General features: G+C 35.4%; 2 protein-coding genes across 4 annotated transcripts in view; one reads left to right on the forward strand and one right to left on the reverse strand.

Moving 5' to 3' along the window:
* LOC100536757 (low-density lipoprotein receptor) overlaps positions 1-19,427 on the reverse strand; it is a 35,597-nt gene that overhangs the window by 1,430 nt on the left and 14,740 nt on the right. The window contains exons 6-11 of one of the 3 annotated variants that reach the window (XM_021478380.3): positions 18,212-18,427; positions 12,895-13,013; positions 10,771-10,910; positions 9,266-9,410; positions 3,153-3,266; positions 2,905-3,059 (exon numbers count right to left, since the gene is read on the reverse strand). In XM_021478380.3, coding sequence (XP_021334055.3) covers positions 2,905-3,059; positions 3,153-3,266; positions 9,266-9,410; positions 10,771-10,910; positions 12,895-13,013; positions 18,212-18,427 — 889 coding nt within the window. Of the gene's footprint in view, positions 1-2,904; positions 3,063-3,152; positions 3,267-9,265; positions 9,411-10,770; positions 10,911-12,894; positions 13,014-14,526; positions 15,609-15,802; positions 18,428-19,427 lie in introns of those variants that run through there. The other 2 variants (XM_021478379.3, XR_012384153.1) reach the window with 2 other exon arrangements.
* The window catches only part of LOC100002381 (novel protein similar to vertebrate pim oncogene family), a 48,804-nt gene continuing 32,300 nt past the window's right edge, over positions 2,924-19,427 (forward strand). The window contains exon 1 of the mRNA XM_073910120.1: positions 2,924-3,083. The gene's annotated coding sequence lies outside the window, so the exon portion shown is untranslated. The remainder of the gene's footprint in view (positions 3,084-19,427) is intronic.

The raw sequence follows: 19,427 nt of genomic DNA on the forward strand, positions 1-19,427 counted from the left end.
TGGCTCTTGATGGCACCAGAAAAGGTCCAACAAAAGCTACATAAATTTAGGTGCTAAACATTGAGGATTCTTTTGTTTTATCTGGCCTTTTAAAAAGATTTGTCAAACTATTAATGTGAGAATCTATAACAAGAATTTCCTACAAATCTTCTCTGTCTATCTCTCTATTGCCAGGAATTCTTAATTTTTTTTAAAGTTGTGGTTTCCATTTCATGCTCCTGCTATCTTTCTCAGCAGAAATTCACTTCTCTCTTGCCAAGAATTGAGAATTATTTTTAAGTTGTGTTTTGGATTTCATGCTGATCTTTTCTGTTTATCTCTCTCCTGGCAGAAATTGAGAATTATTTTTACAATTTTTTACATTATGTTTTGGATTTTATGCAATCTTCTCTGTCTGTTTCTCTCTTGGCAGAAATTCTGAATTATTTTAAGTTGTGTCAGGATTGTGTACCAATCTTTTGCCTGGAAAAAAAGGTTAAGTTTAGATTAAGTCTGGATTCTCCTTAAATCATTAGCAGATCAGCTGTTTAATCATAACTTGAAAAGTCACTTCAATTTGAAGTCAAATTAAATTATACATGACTGAGAACTGGAAAACAAAAGTAGTATAATATAGTGCTATTTTTTTAAAGAAACTTTGGATAACACCTTCAACTTAAATGTTAAATCATCCTTCTAATGAATGAGCTAATAAAGTATAATTAAAGGTGCAGTAGGTGATCTTCCACAATGCTAACAGCTTAGCATAAATCATCACAGTCCCTCCCCTGCCGTCTAGAGCCACGCCTCCTAAAACACGAGCACCGCAAAAGAACCCTCTCTCATGTGTTAAAAGCAACTACTGCTTGTCCGGCAGCGAGCAAGCCAAACTGACATGCTTTTTTAAAGCAAATATTTAGAGTTGTATGGTAAACAACATAGGGAGAGACTAGGTGAAATAGCGATATTTACTTGTATTTTGTTGTTAAACTAATTAAAATCTACATCATCGATGCTGTAAAAGGTCCGTTATAGAACTGAAAATAGTTTTATCAATCTTTCATTGAAAGATTTTAGTAGCTGAACAACACTTCTGTAAAGATATAACCCATTTATAACAACAACATCTAACTTTACATCAGCTTTGCGTGAAGCTAAAACTGTTTTAAAACAGAACATTACCTGTCTAAGAGAAATCCTTCAGACATGGTGTCATCCTTTCTCCAACGTGCAAAGGTAACTCTAATATTGAGTCAGGTTTTTAAAAAGTTTTGATTCAGCATGATTTTACCGATCGTGGGCTACTTATCGGGAATTATGAGAGATGTCGGTCCGACTCTATATAATTGGATGAACATTTTTTTGTTTATTGCCTTACCCAAAATATATAAATAAATACATTTAGATCATTTACTGTTATCATTACTATTAGACTGTGAAAAGACTTTCAACCAGTACAACAATAAATGCTTCTGAAGACAATCACCTACTGCAAATTTAATTCTAATTTATTACATTATTTCAATTTATAGTGATTTCCTCCACTGCTTTACTTCACTATCCATTAGGGCTGCACGATATTGGAAAAAACTGACGTGATACATATTGCAATATTGAGTATGTTTTCACCAGATGACTGGAATAATATCATTTTAGACGAACTGTGTGATAATTTTGTAGCGAGGTACATATGCTAAAAAAATACAATAAATCAATCACAAGCATTCATAAATACAGTTAAGCAAAAAAGCAAGTGAAATAAACAGTTTTTTGAGAGTCTAATTATTACAAATAATATTTTTTAATGTTATAAACAGTATAATAACTTACCTGGCTTGAACTGTACACACATTCACGAGCCCTAAAAACATTTCAGTAACTTAACAATTTCATGAGTGTTTTAACTTTGCCTCTCAGTCAACTATAATCTCGATTCGACATTGCAGATCCTGCGATGTGACTATTGCAGATGCAAACAATGCGATATTGATGATGAAATTATATATTGAGCAGCCATATTGTCCATCTTAAAATCCATTTCCAAATTAGTTTGATTTCATTGCAATATATTGGATGTTCTAATTATTGTGCATGCAAAGAACCTTGGAAGAACTTATAAAGAACAAGTAATGTATAACAAAATTAAAACGATAAAGCTACTATTATAAAGGTTGTGAAAAGTATTATTTTTATCTACTGTAAAAGGTATCATAATTTTAATATATACACTTGAAGTCAGAATTATCAGCCCCCCTTTGATTTTTTTTTCTTTTTTAAATATTTTCCAAATGATGTTTAACAGAGCAAGGAGATTTTCACAGTATGTCTGATAATATTTTTACTTCTGGAGAAAGTCTTACTGGTTTTATTTCGGCTTTAATTTTACGTCAATCTTATTAGCCCCTTTAAGCTATTTTGACACTATATATATGGCACTAAATAACACAGGTTTGACATGCAACAAGCTAAAAACTCAATGTGGGTATAAAAACAAAACAAAAATAACAATATGAAACTGGGTGAGGTAAGTTGGCACACCACATCTCCAAAAGTAACAAATATTTTTATTTAAGTCTGATGAAGACCTAGGCTGGACATATAACCTGTAAGGAAAACTGCAATTTGTGTTTTTCTGCTTCTGGAGCTCTGGTGTGTCAACTTTGCTCTTCCTAGTCGACCATAAAAGCCTAAAGAATGTGGCATCAACACTATCACGTCTTCTTTTACAAGTCTCATTTTAAAACACATAGTAGAGGCTGATGCTACATGTATATAAAATGTGTGATGTAAGTAAACCTTTATTGCTCTCACATTTTTTGATGCTTAAAGATCCCACTGGGGAGGAGTTTTTATATTCCTTAATTTATCTGAACTGAAATGATTGAGAGATTGGAGATTGGTCTCTGTAATATGACTGGCTCTTACTTGATGTTCATGTACTGCAGGTAGACTGGATAACAGAAGAGGATCTTGGGATTCTTTAAGCGTCACGTCTCCAAGCAGAGAGACTGAACGATGGGCACATAATTCAGATCTCTGCCACCACAGAACCAAACCAAACAGCAGCACACTGAGGATGACTGCTAGACACAGCACAAACACAGGTGAGCAATGTTAAAAGTACAAAGATTAAAAGGGAAATGCTTTGAGGTTATAATGGAAATTACACCCACCAATCAAAGTGAGCATCAGCGTGAACTGTGAATCCGGAAGTGCTGTTTTTGTTTCCGATGGTAAGAGTTCTTTGTTTGAAGAAGTCTTTATTTCTGATGGCGATAGAACTTTGTCTAAAAATGCAAGAAGAAATTAAATGCAAATAATCACAATCATATATTGTTAAATAAAATAATAGTTTTTCTTCTATGTTCTGCAAACTCTACACAGAAATGACAACTGACCCAGCTGGGACTCAAACCAGCGAACTTGCTGTGAGGCAACAGTGCTAACCACTGAGCCACTGTGTCGCCATCTACATGGACATCAGTAATCAAATTAGTTTCTTTAATTTGAGTAAGGCAATAATATGATTAAAATGTTTACATGAGTTGCTTTATGAATGTTCCTTTCATGATCCCGTTTTACATGTTATAGCACATAATTCAATTGAAGTCATTGCATCGCCACACTATCCTTGTTTCCTCCGGAGTTTCATGTAACTTTCATGTAACTCGGCACTTTCACTTTCATTCAGGAACATTTCATTCATGCCCCCATGACAAACGAGATATTGGATGTGAGGAATTGCTAGAAGAGTGTTGTTGTCATGGTATGTGATACTGCGCGGCGTATGGGGGAAAAAAACCTCAGCATTTCACAATGCAGGTGTCTGTAGTCCGTCACTGACTCTGTAGGTGCAGAGAATAGTGTCAAACAGCCGTGTTTGTATTGACTATCCTGTCGCAAAATGCGGCAAAAATCCTACACGACGGTAATGGTTTGATTAGGGTGTTTACATGTCTGTTTTGCACTTCAATAATGCCACTAAAATCTGCATACGTCACATATCTTAATTCCGTTTAGTTTGATTATGACTTTAGTTGAATTAGGGTAATCAAAAATCGCTGTTTATATAGTAGACTCTCAATCAGAATATTGTCTTAATCTTATTAAAATCACTGTATTAGTGTCCATACAAACATACTCGGTGACAATAAACAACCTTTTCTAGTTGTAAGAGTAGAGTCTTGGCATTAAAGGACTTTTTTTTTAAATCAAACTTTACTTTTTTTTTTAAAGAGAGAGATTTTTTTTGGGGGGGGGGGGGGGGGGGTACAATATGTACTTTTCATATTGTAAAGTACAAATTAAATAAGTGAATATAAATTAGTTTGTTTCCTGAATAGAGCCAATCTGTACACATAAAATGTACTCAGACAATCATTTAAATACTAACATTCAACCACAATCATATATTCAGAAACATTGTTATTGATGAAAGTAAATGTGCACAATTAAACAATATAAAATAAGAAAGAAAGAAGGAAGGAGACAGAAAGAAAGAAAGAAAGAAAGAAAGAGAAATTTTGTAATATTTTAATTAATATTACAAAATATTATAATTCAAACCAGCAACCTTCTTGCTGTGAGGTGAATGCGCTACCCACTGCACCACCGCGTCGCTGCCTTTAATAAATGTATTAATAAATTATTATAGCTCAGAAACATTGTTTTGAGAGAAATTTTTAGGCTTTGTGGCTAGTAGTTATTAAACAAAAAAGATTAAGTACATCCATGACGGTTGTTTTCAGAATAAAGGCCTTCAGTCTTCAGTCTTCAGTACTTTATCCCAAACCAGTGTTAATTTTGACAGCAAATTTTGATTTAGATTTAGTTTTAGTATTTTGACTGAAATTCCATCATGGTTTTAGTCTTCTGAATCAATTTAGTTTTAGTCGACTACATTTCATAAGCTTTTAATCGACTAAATCTACTCTAGCGACAGGCTATTCTGTTTCAGTTGGGCAAAAGCACACACTCTGGTAAATAGAAAAATCAGAGTATACCTTTGCGTGATTTTCAGGACGATTCTGCTTATGTCGCTTTAGTTGTATTATTTTTGTAAGGTATTTCCTTCCCATAAGGTTAACACTCTTTTTGTCTTGACATCTACTGTGAATCTTCCTTTTCTCTCAGCTGTTGCCATTTTATTATAGTTTAATCAGACAGACGCTCCTATGGAAGACGATATAATTAAATCCTACATCTACTGTGGACCAGATACTGTGCGAATGTGCGTCATACATCACACACACCAAGATTAATTTTGATTAGATGTTTTCCAAAAAAACATCCTTCAGTCACATTTTCGTCTAGTCAACAATAATGTCAGGGTTTTATTCATTATAGTTGTTATCATTATCACTTAATTTTTATTTAGTTTTCATCGGTAGAAACTTGTTCATCACAAAAATTATGACAATTTTTTCTCAACAAAATTAACTTAATGTTGAAGTCATTCATTATTAGCTCTTGTTAACTAATGTTACCAAGCATAAATTTGGATTTTAATAATGTGTTAGGACTAAGATGAATAAATGCTGTATTAGTATTTTTACTAGGGATGTAACGGTATCAGAATTTCACGGTACGGTAATACCTCGGTATGAATGTCACGGTACGGTATTTATTGAATCATTTACAGGAAAAAAAAAACTTTTGAAAATACTCCCAAAAAAGTGCCAAAAGTGTCAATGACATACAAATTAGTCATCTATCTGTTAGCTTTGAAACAGGAACTTCAATTTTAATAACAAAAAATTATTAAACCATGTAAAAAAATAAAGTTTCAATTTAGTATTGTTAAAAACTCATCACATTTAACATTTAATCACTCACTTAGATAGAGATGGGTTTAAAGGAAAATTATCATATAACTATAATCTGGTAAAAGCTGGTATCTCTGAGTATTTACAATGTCCCCTGCAACAGAAAAAACCCCTCTCATTTGGGACTGAGGATTCTGGGACAAGAGAGATATGACTTGGCCCATGTTGACAGCAGTGGGGTAACGTTGTGCATTGTCTTTCCCCCACTTGAGAGGACAAACCATGAGTGAGATAGAGATCTCTTTGCGGTACAAGTCAATGTCTGCATCAATCTGAACAGTGTGCTGTGTTTCTGCAGTCCCCATGACTGCTATTAGTCGTATTCCCCAACTTGCAGGCACGTGCACACATAGGGCTCAACCTGTGCAGTGCACATGCCCTTTTTAGTCTTGGATAGAAAATGCCCTTCCAAAACGATCAAAAGTGCCCCCGCGACGCGACACAACCTCCGTCCAGTCCAGCCCTTCAGTAGGCGCGCGATAACACCTCTCTTGAGTATGCGCGCTCAACCCCCCCTCGGCGCTTTACAATACGCGCGCCACAACAGCTGATCAGAACGCGCGCGACAGCACCGCTATTCAGCACGCGCGCGGCGACAACACCCGCTTTAGGTTCGATCATTTCCATCTTTTTTTTCATCTCCGCTACTAGCAGCACACTCCATTTCCGCATTACTGGATCTGTAGCGACAACAGACCGCAAAGGATTATGGCCACGCCGGGGCTGATGGGAAATGAAGTTCCAGCTACCTCCCGTTCGCTTCATTCGCCTGAGCAAATTTTCTCAGAAGACCTATAGTTTTACCGAGTCATGCGACTTCGGTAATATCGAAAAAATTTAATATTGCGGTATGACGGTATTTACAATACCGTTACATCCCTAATTTTTACATAAAACATTAACTTTTTTTCTCAAATTCCATTTTATTAAAATGTAAAAATAAAATAACAACAACATCTAAGCTAAACAAAGTATTAGATGTATGTGCATCCCAATCCCTAATTCATTTGGCATTCATTATTTTTATTTACTCCTCCCTGGCACTCTTGAGACAAAAAAAAAGTGTTGCTCATTAATAACGTTTGTTCCCCTGGCCTCGCTCTGCTCCCCCAGCTCTCGTTATATGTTAACTAATGTAATTAAAGGTGCAGTAGGTGATTGTCTTCAGAAACATTTTTAATTGTGCTGGTTGAAAGTCTCTTCACATTCCAATAGCAATGATTAAGGTAAATGATCTAAATGTATTTATATGTATTTTTATATTCTGGGTAAGGCATAAAACTAAAAAAATGTTCATCCAATTAAATAGAGTCGGACCGACATCTCTCATAATCCCAATAAGTAACTCAAACTGTCAGTCAACAAATGCAGATTTGGGCTTTTGAGAGTCTCTGTTCACGCATATCCGCCATTAGTGTGTGCATGCCTGCCGCCTGTGCAATGACAGCCTGTGACGCGCTCCCGATATTGTTTACCGCTACTCTAAATATTCAGTCTAAAAAAGTGTGTAAGTGTGGCATAGTAATAGGTGAAATTCCTGCACGCCGCCCAGCCATCCACTTTTAACTGGCGAATCAATTGGGTTGTCTGCTGTCGTGTCTCGGTGGGCACGCTCGTGATTTCAAGAGACGTGGATTTTAAACACAGTCCCTCCCTGCCGTCCAAAGCTAATATGCTATCCAATCAGCATTTTGGCAGATCACCCACTGCACTTTTAACTAATCCTGCTTGCTGTAAAATATTGGATATTTCTTCATGTTTTAATGCTAAATTCTGATGCTGCATGAATTGAGATTAATTTTGTTTTCCCATTCTACTATTTTTGGAGTGAACTTAAGCTTCAAATGATCCCTTCATAGTGAGTCTCCAGTAAATGACTCACTGAATCAAAAGATCTAAAGAGAAAGATTCACTGATTATGCAAACTGATCTGGGTGGGGTTCAGCGTGTGAATGTGGTTTCACATGTATTCACTTGAATTATCGCTAATTATTAGTGTGATTATTACAGTAAGTCTGGAAATTCACCATTTTTGCTAAATAAACATCCTGTAACATCACTAAGTGCATTTACTAAAGTAAATTAAAAAAACTAAAGTACTTTGTTAGTTTGACTCAAGTAATATTGAAAAAGAGAAGCTTATTTTTCTACTGTAGAAATATTTTATTTAGCTATCTGCACTTTTACTCAAGTGCCTAACTTTGTTCAACTCATTTAGCAGAATGCTGCGTGTTGAATGTTGTGTTGACACTATTGAGCATGATTAATGATATAATCGATTGATAATAGAGTCAAAAGATGAAAACACCTTAGTTAATTTATTGTTCTTTGTTAAAAGGAGTGTCACCAAGTGTGCATTTAATCTTCTGCTGCTTTAGCTTATCTACTCTTCAGTTTCATGGGTTAGGGCAGGGATGGGCAAACTTGATCCTCGAGGGCCGGTGTCCCTGCAGAGTTTTGTTCCAACACTAGTCAAACACACCTGAACATGCTAATCAGTGTCTTTAAGATCACAAGAAATCTATAAGCAGGTGTGTTTGATTAGGGTTGGAGCTAAACTGTGCAGGACACCGGCCCTCCAGGACCGAGTTGGCCCACCCCTGGGTTAGGGCAATGCTGAGTTCACACTGCACGATTTTCAAAGTAGTCATGCCACAGATGTTTTTACACTGCATGACTATCTGGGGTAGCGTTCTGTTGGTGCTGTATTTATACTGTAGGATAGATCGGTGAAAAGGGGTTTCATACTGCATGACTTTACATATCAAAAAATTACCGATAACTTTGTCTCGGTTCACAAACTACGTCTCACAACCAAACACATGCGTTATTAACGACATAGTGAGAAAGCAGCTTTTAGTGGGGTAAAAATGTTCGTATTTTACTCACCTCGCCTTTGAAGGAAATTAGCATTTTTGTCTAAAACTTTTTTCTTTTTCGAACTGGTGGTGTGGTATTGATCAGATGACATGTCAAACAGACAATGCTGCTGCCAAATATACACTAGTTTTTTCTTGATTTCTTGGGTCCAAATAGACAGAAAAGAAGCGCTTTAAAATTCTCCCCCAACCTCCCGCTGGCCTGCAGATACCCATACTAGCGGATGCTGCTCTCTCATTGGCTGTAGGGGATCGCCAATGTTATTTTCAATCAGAACACATTTCACATGGCATGATTTAGAGTCGCCGACAGCTCCAGATATTCAGCATGCCAAATACCTCACTGGAGTCTGCGACTTATCGGCGATTCTCTCAGATTGCATCTTTGATAGTTCAAACTGTGTAATTGTTCCTTCTGTGAACGAGCACTGATTTACCCGTGATTTCAGCATTTCTCTGCAATTTCTCAAAATCTGTCAGCGAATCAAAATTGGGGCTAAAATCATGCAGTCTGAACTCCGCGTTAGGTAACCTGACAGTCTGAATGGGATTTTAGAAAACAGTGTTAAGATTTCAGACTACCTGCAGGCTGTAACAGTGGGTGAAGGATGACCAGTCCAGCTGGTGAAGCAGAACCCAGTCTCTGAGGCACTCTGAGCATGGTGCCATTGTGCTTGTCTGCACTACAAATAGAGTTGGTCAACTGATCACTCCAGTACACTCGACTCTGGAAAAGAAAAAAAAAAAAAATCCAGCAATAGCAACTAAACACCACTTCATTATAAAATTCATTACATATAGTATATACATTACCAATAGTTTCATTAAACAATAAAAAATTGCATAAAATGTACAGAGAAATAATTGCGTCCATTACCACGATGACATTCTATTTACACCAAATAATTAAAAACAGGTATCTAATAATACAATATATAATTATTCTATTTAGTATCAAATAAATAAGTATTTGTTTTTAATGATTAAGCATGAGCATATAATAATAGGTACTAGTATGCATCTAATAAGTACTTGCCTAAAGAATAACTACAACTAGTACATAAAATGTAGAGTTGTCATATGCATATAGAATACAACTAATCCAAAACTGAACAGATCATATCTTAAAGACGAAGAAGTCAACAACAATATTTGACTCACTATTTAATCAATATGTTTTAAAATATGTTTACCTATATTACAATAGATACTAGTACCTACTGAAATATCTACTAGTATCTAATAAGTACCTAAAGTACTAGTAACTAATAAGAAGTACTACTTTGCTTAATTGGTACTATAATATGATAATTAAGTACACATTTCTAATGAAAAAGTGCTAGTATCGGATAAATAAGTACTCTTCCAGTGTCTATTTATTAGGCAGTAGTAACGAATGAGTATTAGTAACTAACAATAACTAGTATCCAAGTAATTAAGTATGGAAAAATACTAGCAACATAAAACAAAACTCCTGTCCTAGTAGCATGAACATAGATACTGGTATGTTTTATAAATTAAATATTACAAAGGCAAAGCATGCAGTGGTGCAGTGGGTAGCACTGTCACTTAAAAGCAAGAAGGTTGCTGCTTTAAAGCCCACGTGTTCAAGTGGGTTTACTCCGGGTGCTTCGCTTTCCCCCACAAGTCCAAGACGTGCGCTATAGGTGAATAGGGTAAGCTAAATTATCCAATAGTATCTGGATGCAGCCTTTATGATGCAAGCTGAGATTGCATCACTCAGCGATGCAATCTCAAACACAATGCACTCAATGGAGTGAGTGACTTCACTGTGACGGGTAAGGTTAGGGGTGGGGTTAGGTGAGAGCATTAAAAAGCATTGGATGCACATCAGATTGCACTGCACCAGGTCTGCATCTAGCACCCTCTCAAATTATCCATACTGTATGTGTGTGAATGAGAGTGTATGGGTGTTTCCCAGTGATGGGTTGCAGCTGGAAGGGCATCCACTGTGTAAAACATATTCTGCAAAAGTTAGCCGTTCATTTCGCTGTGGTGACCCCTGGTTAATAAAGGGACTAAAAAGAAAATGAATAAATGAAAATCCAAAGGCTTGTGTTGTGTACCTCAAATATGGCCAGTCCAAATGGCTGATCCAGGTATCCATTGGACTCTACAACCGTCTTTCTATATTGTCCATCAAATAAAACCCTTGATATTGAGCGCAGACCGGAGTCGGCCCAGTACAGAAGCCCACGAGGGATATCTAGATGAGCAAAGAAATAATTTTTTATCATATTTCAGTGATGAAAACTAACAACCATAGATGACAATTATTATTCAGACATGAAACAAGCATCCTTATAGTATCAGTGCATCCAAACATTAAAATGCTGTTAATAATTACTCACTCTCATGTTGTTCTATTCTATATTCAGAGCACAAAATACAATATTTTAGATGAAATCTGAGGGCTTTCTCATCCTTCATAGACAGCAAGGGTCTCCAAACCATTAGGAAAATAATTAAAATCATTGTCAAAGCATTCAATGTGACTTCAGTGGTTCAATTGTAATCATATCAAACTCCAAAAACACTTTTGTGCAGCAGGAAAAATAGTAAAGTTCAGGCTGTGCTTTTACTTCTGGTAATATAACACTTATGTTATGTTATAATCGCAACACGCTGTATTGCACGTACTGTAGTAAAAACACCCCCTGACCAATTGCAAAAGAGAAGACATTGGTCAACATTGTCATTTTTACTTTTTTTGGTGCAAAAGATTGTTTCTGGAGCTTTGTTTAATTACAGCTAAACTGCTGAAGTCACATGGACAGTTTTGACAATGTTTTTTGTTCTTTTTTGAATTTGGATCATTGTTTATTTGTTTATTTCTTCTGTCATTTTAAAATGTAAATTGTGCCAAAGCAGCTTAACAGAAGTTCCAGTTTTCAGAGTTTAAGTTCAGTTCAGTTGTTTAAATTTCACTGCTGAACTTCCAAACACTGAAGAGCAAGTCCATCAATGCGCAGCTCCACAAGTCCCCTCATTCCGGTCTATGAAGTATGAGACAGCTCTCAGATTTCATGTAAAATATCCTATTAATGATATAATGATGTTTTTTGGGAGAACTGATTATTTGAATGCATGAAAAGTGAAGTAAAATATGAAGTTGAAAAACAGTTGCTTAAGAGACATCTTTTCTACAGTGGTGGCTAAAATGATTTGTTTTAATAATTAATCTGAAAGATCTGAAAAGATTATCTGAGAGATTTCCCAGCAAACAACTTTTATAATTGAGGGGTTTTGGTGAGGGGTGCGTCCCCTCCGTCCATGCTAAATCTCTATTCCTGGTTGTCCTTAGATGCTGGTTAGAGATTGAATTTTAGTCACCAGATGTCACGACCTAAATCTTACCTAATAATAATGTCTTATGTCGCTGTGTGCCTGCTGGGTTGTTTCCAATATTAAAAAGATTTTGTGAAATAAAAATATTCCCTTAATGTTTAAGGTTCTTCATGAAATCATTTATCTCAATGAATTGGTTTTAAAAATCTTTCAGAACAGTACAGTATATACTCGTGTGTAAGGTTTTAAAAACTGTGGAAGTCGGTACCCAGCAAACAATTCTGTGTTTAATAGACATCTAAATGTAGACAGCTTGGGTATAACAAGGCTAAACTTGGGCTGCCAGTGAAAATCTAATATACACCTAAAAATAAACCAAATCTATACAGATTAGACTTTATATGTTTAGTCATTCATTTCTGTTTATTTGATGACTAGTCTAGTTTTGGGCTTTTCTTAAACGTCTAGTAGATTTTTACTGATTTAGCCTTGTTTTAGCCAAGATAACTATGTTTAGATGTCTATTAGACATCTATTAGGCATCTTTTAAAAACAAAAATGCTTGCTGAGTTCCTCCTTTTGCAACAAATCAATTAGCACATCTAGTGGCATAAAGGCCATATATTTCCTGAGAATGTCACACTAACTTGGTTTCTTCTGTAAAGTCTCATGACTGCGTGAATTTGCAAAACTGACAGTGATTTTTGTATAGTTGTGGCTAATTAAAAAAAACCTTTTAAATATGTAGTATACTAATAATCTTGGCCACCATTCTACATAATAAAGTATAGTTAAATCTCATCCTTAAACTAATGTATGAATAAAAGCAAATTAAAGTGAATTAACATATGGAGTGAAAAGAGGTTTGACTTTACAACTAAGCTAGTACTGCAGATACTTACCTAGTGAGATTGCGACAGGGTTACGTACAAATGAAACTACCAATGCAAATCTGCTTTCCCCGTCCAAACCGACACGCTCAATTCTGGCAGACTCCCCACCTTCTGCCCAAAACACATACCTTTAGGAAGAAAAACTGGTTAAATGCTGTACACAAAGTAAGAAAAACAATCCATCAGTGAGTCCATATAATGCAAGTTGGGTGGGATGCTTAAGGTTGACATTTCAAAACGACACATTGTTATTGCATACTATAAGATGAATATACTGCATGTGCTGTGTTTGCGAAATGACAGCTGTGTTTATACAAATATATTGGTTGCTATACAGTGGAGGGGAAAGTATGTAATGTCACCATTTCAATCAGAAAACATATTTATAAAGGTGCTGTTAACTTGAAATTTTAAATGGATGTTGGAAACAACCAAAGAAATCCATATATGCAAAGGAAAAACAAAACATATTAGTTTACAAATGGAGGGATGCGTTATAAAAGGAAAAGACACTGGGAAATATATTGAACACATGAAGAAAGGCAGTGAAAGCCCAGAGAGCAGCTGAAATCTTAGTAGTTCTTCAGCAACCCTCTGCCTTTTATCAATGTAAAAGAATATTAGCTGCTTCAGTCCAAAATCTACATTAGCAGGATGATAAAGATAAACCATTGTGGATAGGGGTGTAACGATACACTCAGCTCACGATACGATGTGTATCACGATATAATGTTCACGATTCGATATGTATCACGATATTTGGAATAAAAATTGAAAATTAAACTGAAATGCAAATTTTACCAAGTAAACTATTTTTTATGTATTTCTTTTGTTTCAACTTGTTAAACTGAACCTTCTTTAAGAAAATAAATTAAACAGACCTGTCTCTGGAAAATAAAACAATTTAAAAACTTCTTAAAAATATTATTGAAATGACAGAGACAAAATTAAGGAAAAATTTAAGTAAAGGTGCAAAAAAAATAAGCTTTCTATTCAATTGAATTTAACAGTAAGAGCTTAAGGCTTTGCTTGGTCACTTGCGTTTTTTGTGTGTGCAAAAAAAAATCCACATTTCCAGGTATTTAATTCATATTTAATTAAATTAATTTGGAGATATCTCTTATTACAATTGTGACTAGTCAAAACTCATTTAGAGATATCTGCAAATATTTTTCAATGGAAGTCAATGGAGGAATATGACTAGTCATAATATATTTGCAGATATCTCCAATCTGATTTCGTACTAGTACAATTGTAATTGCAGATATCTCTAATTGTCATTCTGACTAGTTGAATTATAATTATGACTAGTCAAAATATAATTAGAGATATCTCTAAATATATTTATGGATAGTCAGAACAAAGGTTTAAATGCTAAAATGGCTTGCCATACGCGCGCGTCTATCATAGTCCGCCCTCTGTAGTAACAGTTCACGGTCAGCTCACGTCATGTGTGATTTTGCGGCGGGAACATTATATGAAGACAGAATGATATTTTAGGGTGAATTGTACCCTATAAATACAGTATGTGACTCTTTCAACACCATTAGAAGGTATCCCTGTCGCTGTGCAAAGTATGTAAATCACTGTGAAGACTTTAAAACTTCGGCTATGTTTGACCCAGTATGCGTGTCAAAAAGCGGACGAGTCTAAAGCAATGACTGTACAACCGAAATGTTGCAAGACGTCTGATTTTGAGAGGATGGGCCATCCTCTATTTCAGCTCCACTCATCTTGGTCTGCTAACATTACTGCTGCTGCAATCTGAACTCACGTGCGACAGCCGGTGGAACGTAGCTCACTTGCAAACAGCTCAACTAATAAGAGAAAATGGACGTCGTATCGTAATCAAATCGTCATAACGCCACGATGCATATTGTGACATTTTTGCATCGCAATAAATTGTACAACGATAAATCGTTACACCCCTAATTGTGGATATTTCAGCAAGACAGTGATCCAATATACAGCCAATGAAAACACTCAAATGTTTTCAGAGAAAGAAAATCAAGCTGCAGAATGGCCTAGCCAACCATCTGGCTTGAATCCAATACAAAATAAAGACCAGATTTGATAGACGAAACCCACAGAACCATCAAGATTTTTATACTTCAAGTCAGTAAAAAAAAAATAAATAAAAAATCCCACCTGAACAAAGCATGTGTCGTCTTTAAGCTGCCATCACCAATAAAGCCTTTTATATTAAATACATTCCGGTAGTTCAGCACTTTCTCCTTGTGTCATTCCATTGTTATTACACATGACTCATTTTTCTGTTTTGTTTTATTTTTATGTTTGTATTGTTTGGGTTTTTACCAAATTCTGGTTCAACTTCATGTCAACAGCTCCTTTAGGAATATTTTTCCCATGAAAAACATGACGTGTCCAATACTTACTTCCCGCACTCTATACTTGCGTAAGTACTGGCTGTCTTTTGTTCATTCATTTTAAATATGGTCTGTAAGTTTCATAGTACATCTTATTTCACAATCTGTAGATGCAGAAATGTTGACATACTGCTTCATTTGCCCGCTGGCTAAATTAAGTGGTCTACAGTTTAAAATGTTAATATTTGTTTTACACACACTTATCATTTACCTTTACAAAACAAAGGATGTGTTCACTTTACATGTTTTTATGAAGCATATCAATTCACTTTCATTATAATAGACTATTACTTGTTACCTACACCTTGGATGAGTAAATTACCAGCAAACTCATGACTTATACCTTTAAGCTTTTCAAAATCGTATGCTGAAAAAGAAACATCACCACACGCATCATCAGCTTAAAGATGTGCCTGTAAAAATAATCCCAATTCATTACGATTTTAAATTAGATATATAATTATAATTGTGTTTTAAGTACTGTATATAACATATAGTATATTTAATAGTATATTACTACATTTTAATACAGCTGCATAATATACTTTATGAAAGTAAAAGTCGAAATTATTTAAGATATTATATAACACAATTTATTTAGCGTAAGTCTAATAACATATTACTATTATATTATTATTGTTGTTATTATCATTGAATAATAATTTTAACAAACAAAAAAAGAAGTGATTTAAAAATAGATAATGATGGAGCCATTCTAATCTCAAGGGGCAAGGTGTTCCACAACCAAGGACCCGCCAAAGAGAAAGCTCTGTCCCCTCTACGTTTCAGCCTAGACTGAGGAACTGAAATAAGATTCACTGGTGTTGTATTGTCTAAAATATTTTTGTTCTTATTTTATGCCCCACAAAATGCTCTAGATGACTTTTTTTTCTATTTTGCATGGTTATGTGAAAATGATTTTACAATTGTACACAAATACACAACTATAAAGCATTATTCCACATTAAATTTAGAATTTTCTTCCACAGCTGTATATATGACCAGGGCTTGGCATTAACTTGTTTTGATAACCAGACACTGTGGCTAGCAGTTTTCCAACATTACTAGCCACTCGCCATTTTCACTAGTCACAATTTTGTAGTCGGGAAAATATATTTTATATGCATAAAATGTGACTTTGTCATGCTAAAACTACTTGATTCAGATTCTGTGTTCTGTCCACATGCCACCTCATTCTTTTCACTTTTTTGTTTGCCGTGTATATACTTGCTCAGTGAGCATGAACAAATGGGTTGTGGTTTCATAGTTTCAAATTGAAACTATTTTTTTATTTTACATGACTTTTTAAGCCTCAACAGGATTTGCCACATTTTTCTCTAGCCACACCAAAAACAAATACATAAAAAATAATAATTCTTAGCCTAAAATAACTAAGCAAAAGAAAGCAGGTGAAAAACATATTGTGTGTGATAATGAAAAGATGATCACGTCACACAGGTAATGTTGGGCCCATTAATAATCTGTTCATAGAATGGTTAAAGTGAAAGCAACCGCTGCTGCTTACAAAAAGACATCTAAAAAAAAAATCTCAAGCTCTTAAAAGTAGCAGGACTGTGGGTGCAAGAGCGTCACTTTTTGTCCAGTCTGTTTCAAAGAGAACCGATAACACCAATTGCGTTTTTAGGCACAGATGCTTCACGCAATAAAGAACAGTTTTTTTTAAAACTTATAAACACTCATGTGCATCACATTAGTGAGTGAAAAAAAAAAATTTGCCTGCTTCTCACCTCAAGAGTTGGTAATAGTAATAGTAAATTGCTGGAGAACATGAGCTGAAATGGTGATGGATGCTGACGAGTGTGTTTGCTTTTTCGAGTGTAAATACAGACATTACTTTGATTTCATTGAGCGGAAGAACAAAACTATTGCTGTGCAGTCTATGTCTAGTCTCTGAAGAGCTTTCATCTGCTTTTAACCTCGACCAGCAACTTGTTCGAGCGATTGAACAAAAAGCATTCTATGACAATTCGTCAGGAAAGAGGAAGTTGAATTTTTGTGTAGAATCAGGAGTGAAGGTGTTCTGAATTTGAAGAGAGTTTACATATTGCGTCTTTTGCACGTGCAAGTTCGTTAATTCCAATGGAGGCGCACGGCTTGCACACACATATCCAGAGCTCATATTGTGCACACTCGCATTTTGCAGGTGCACCAGTTAAAAACCACGAATCATGTGACAAGGACTGACTGGTCAGCTTCATGCATTGTATGGAATATACACATTTCGGTAGACTAATTACCACACAGAACACTGCAGTGCTTTTGCATATTCTAGATGTCAATGGTTTCAGGTATCCAGTTTTTTTTTTTTTTTTATAAATGTCTTCTTTTTTTGTTAAAACAAACAAACAAACTAATTAACTAATTAACAAACAAGTTTGGAACAAGTGAATGATGAGAGAATTGTAAAGTTTGGTTGAACTCTTAAGTCTTTTGAAAATGTCAAGCTGCTGTGATTAACCCATTGTAATGTTTCTTCGTGAATATTAAATTACTGAAAGAGCTTCCCTTTATGTTGTATTTTATACGTTTTAAAAGTAACTTCAAAGTAAAGTAATTAGTAATCTGATTACTTTTTACATCACGTAATTAGCAATGTAATCAGATTACAATTTTCCAGTAGTAATTTGCAATCTATTACTTGTTTAAAGTAACTTACCCAACACTGCTCACCTCGCGTGTGATCATGCTCTCATTAGGTATATACCATGCTCCTTTTGCTAACACAAAAACAGGTTTTTGTCATCTCTAACGCTGGCCCTAAACTCTGCTTTTTAAGAAAACTACAATTAAACTTTAACCAGCCAAAGTGGCTAGCTGGTGTGGCTGTGTAACCCGCCACAGATGAAATCCACCCGCATTTGGCAAGTTTGTGTTAATGTCAAGCCCTGTTATGGCATAGAAAAGCTGCATTTCCTTACCCTAACAGTGGCTGGACAGCAACAGCAGTAGGTTTAGAGAGCCCAGAGATAAGCAGCCTTTGCTTGGTGTTTTTCAGAGAGGCCATGTGTAAAGCACGAGTACTGGTGCTGATCCAATACAGACTCTCATGGATCCAGTCCACTGCCAATCCCACAATGCCTTTTGAAGCCTTCAACCACACAGCTGGTCTGTGGTCACCGGAGTCTAAGGACATCCTGAAACAGACAGATAAACTGGCTTAAATTGTGCATTTTGTGTTGGACTTGATTATCCATTCAACCAATAGACCTTTTTTCCTACACACCATGATACTTTGTGTGACATATGGGAGCAACACTTTAAAACTTGGATACATCAGGGTGTCGTCACAGATCTCCTCACAGCTTATTCATTCATTCAGCCTAATATGCAAGTCTCAAAACTAATGCCATGCCAGAGCCAGCAAAGAAACAGAAAGTGATCAGACACAAGGCCAAAGAACAATCAATAGAAGACACTCAAATAAAGAGGCTCTGTTACTTTATAACCTATCAGGCCCAGGGCTACACTGGGACACAATTTCAGTGCCGGGAAATCCCACACCCAGCAAGGCCATCCTTTGATAAATGAACTCTCTCTGGCTGAGGGCCAGACACATGAACAGTATAAAGAGTGTGACTCTTCAATATATTCTGAATTATTCGTCTCCCTGTTGAATTTTTTCCCCAATTTCTGTTAAACCGAGAGCAGATTTTTTTTCAACACATTTCTAAGCATAATAGTTTTAATAACTCATTTCTAATAACTAATTTATTTTCCCTTTGCCATGATGACAGTAAAGAATATTTTACTAGATATTTTTAAAGACTTCTATACAGCTTAAAGGGACATTTAAATGCTTAACTGGGTTAATTAGGTTAACTAGGCAGGTTAGGGTAATTAGGCAAGTTATTGTATAATGATGGTTTGATCTGTACAGATGACTATAGAAAAATATATAGCTTAAAGGGGCTATTCATTTTGACCTTAAAATGTATTTTTAAAAAAGTAAAACTGCTTTTATTCTAGCCGAAATAAAACAAATAAGACTTTCTTCAGAAGAAAAAATATTATCAGGCCTACTGTAATAATTTCCTTGCTCTGTTAAACATAATTTGGGAAATATTTATACAAGAAAAAAAATTCAAAGGGAGCCTTATAATTCTTACTTCAACTGTACATCAATCTTTTCCTGCT

The sequence above is a fragment of the Danio rerio genome, chromosome 8 (genome assembly GCF_049306965.1).
Source record: "Danio rerio strain Tuebingen ecotype United States chromosome 8, GRCz12tu, whole genome shotgun sequence".
NCBI lineage: Eukaryota > Metazoa > Chordata > Actinopteri > Cypriniformes > Danionidae > Danio > Danio rerio.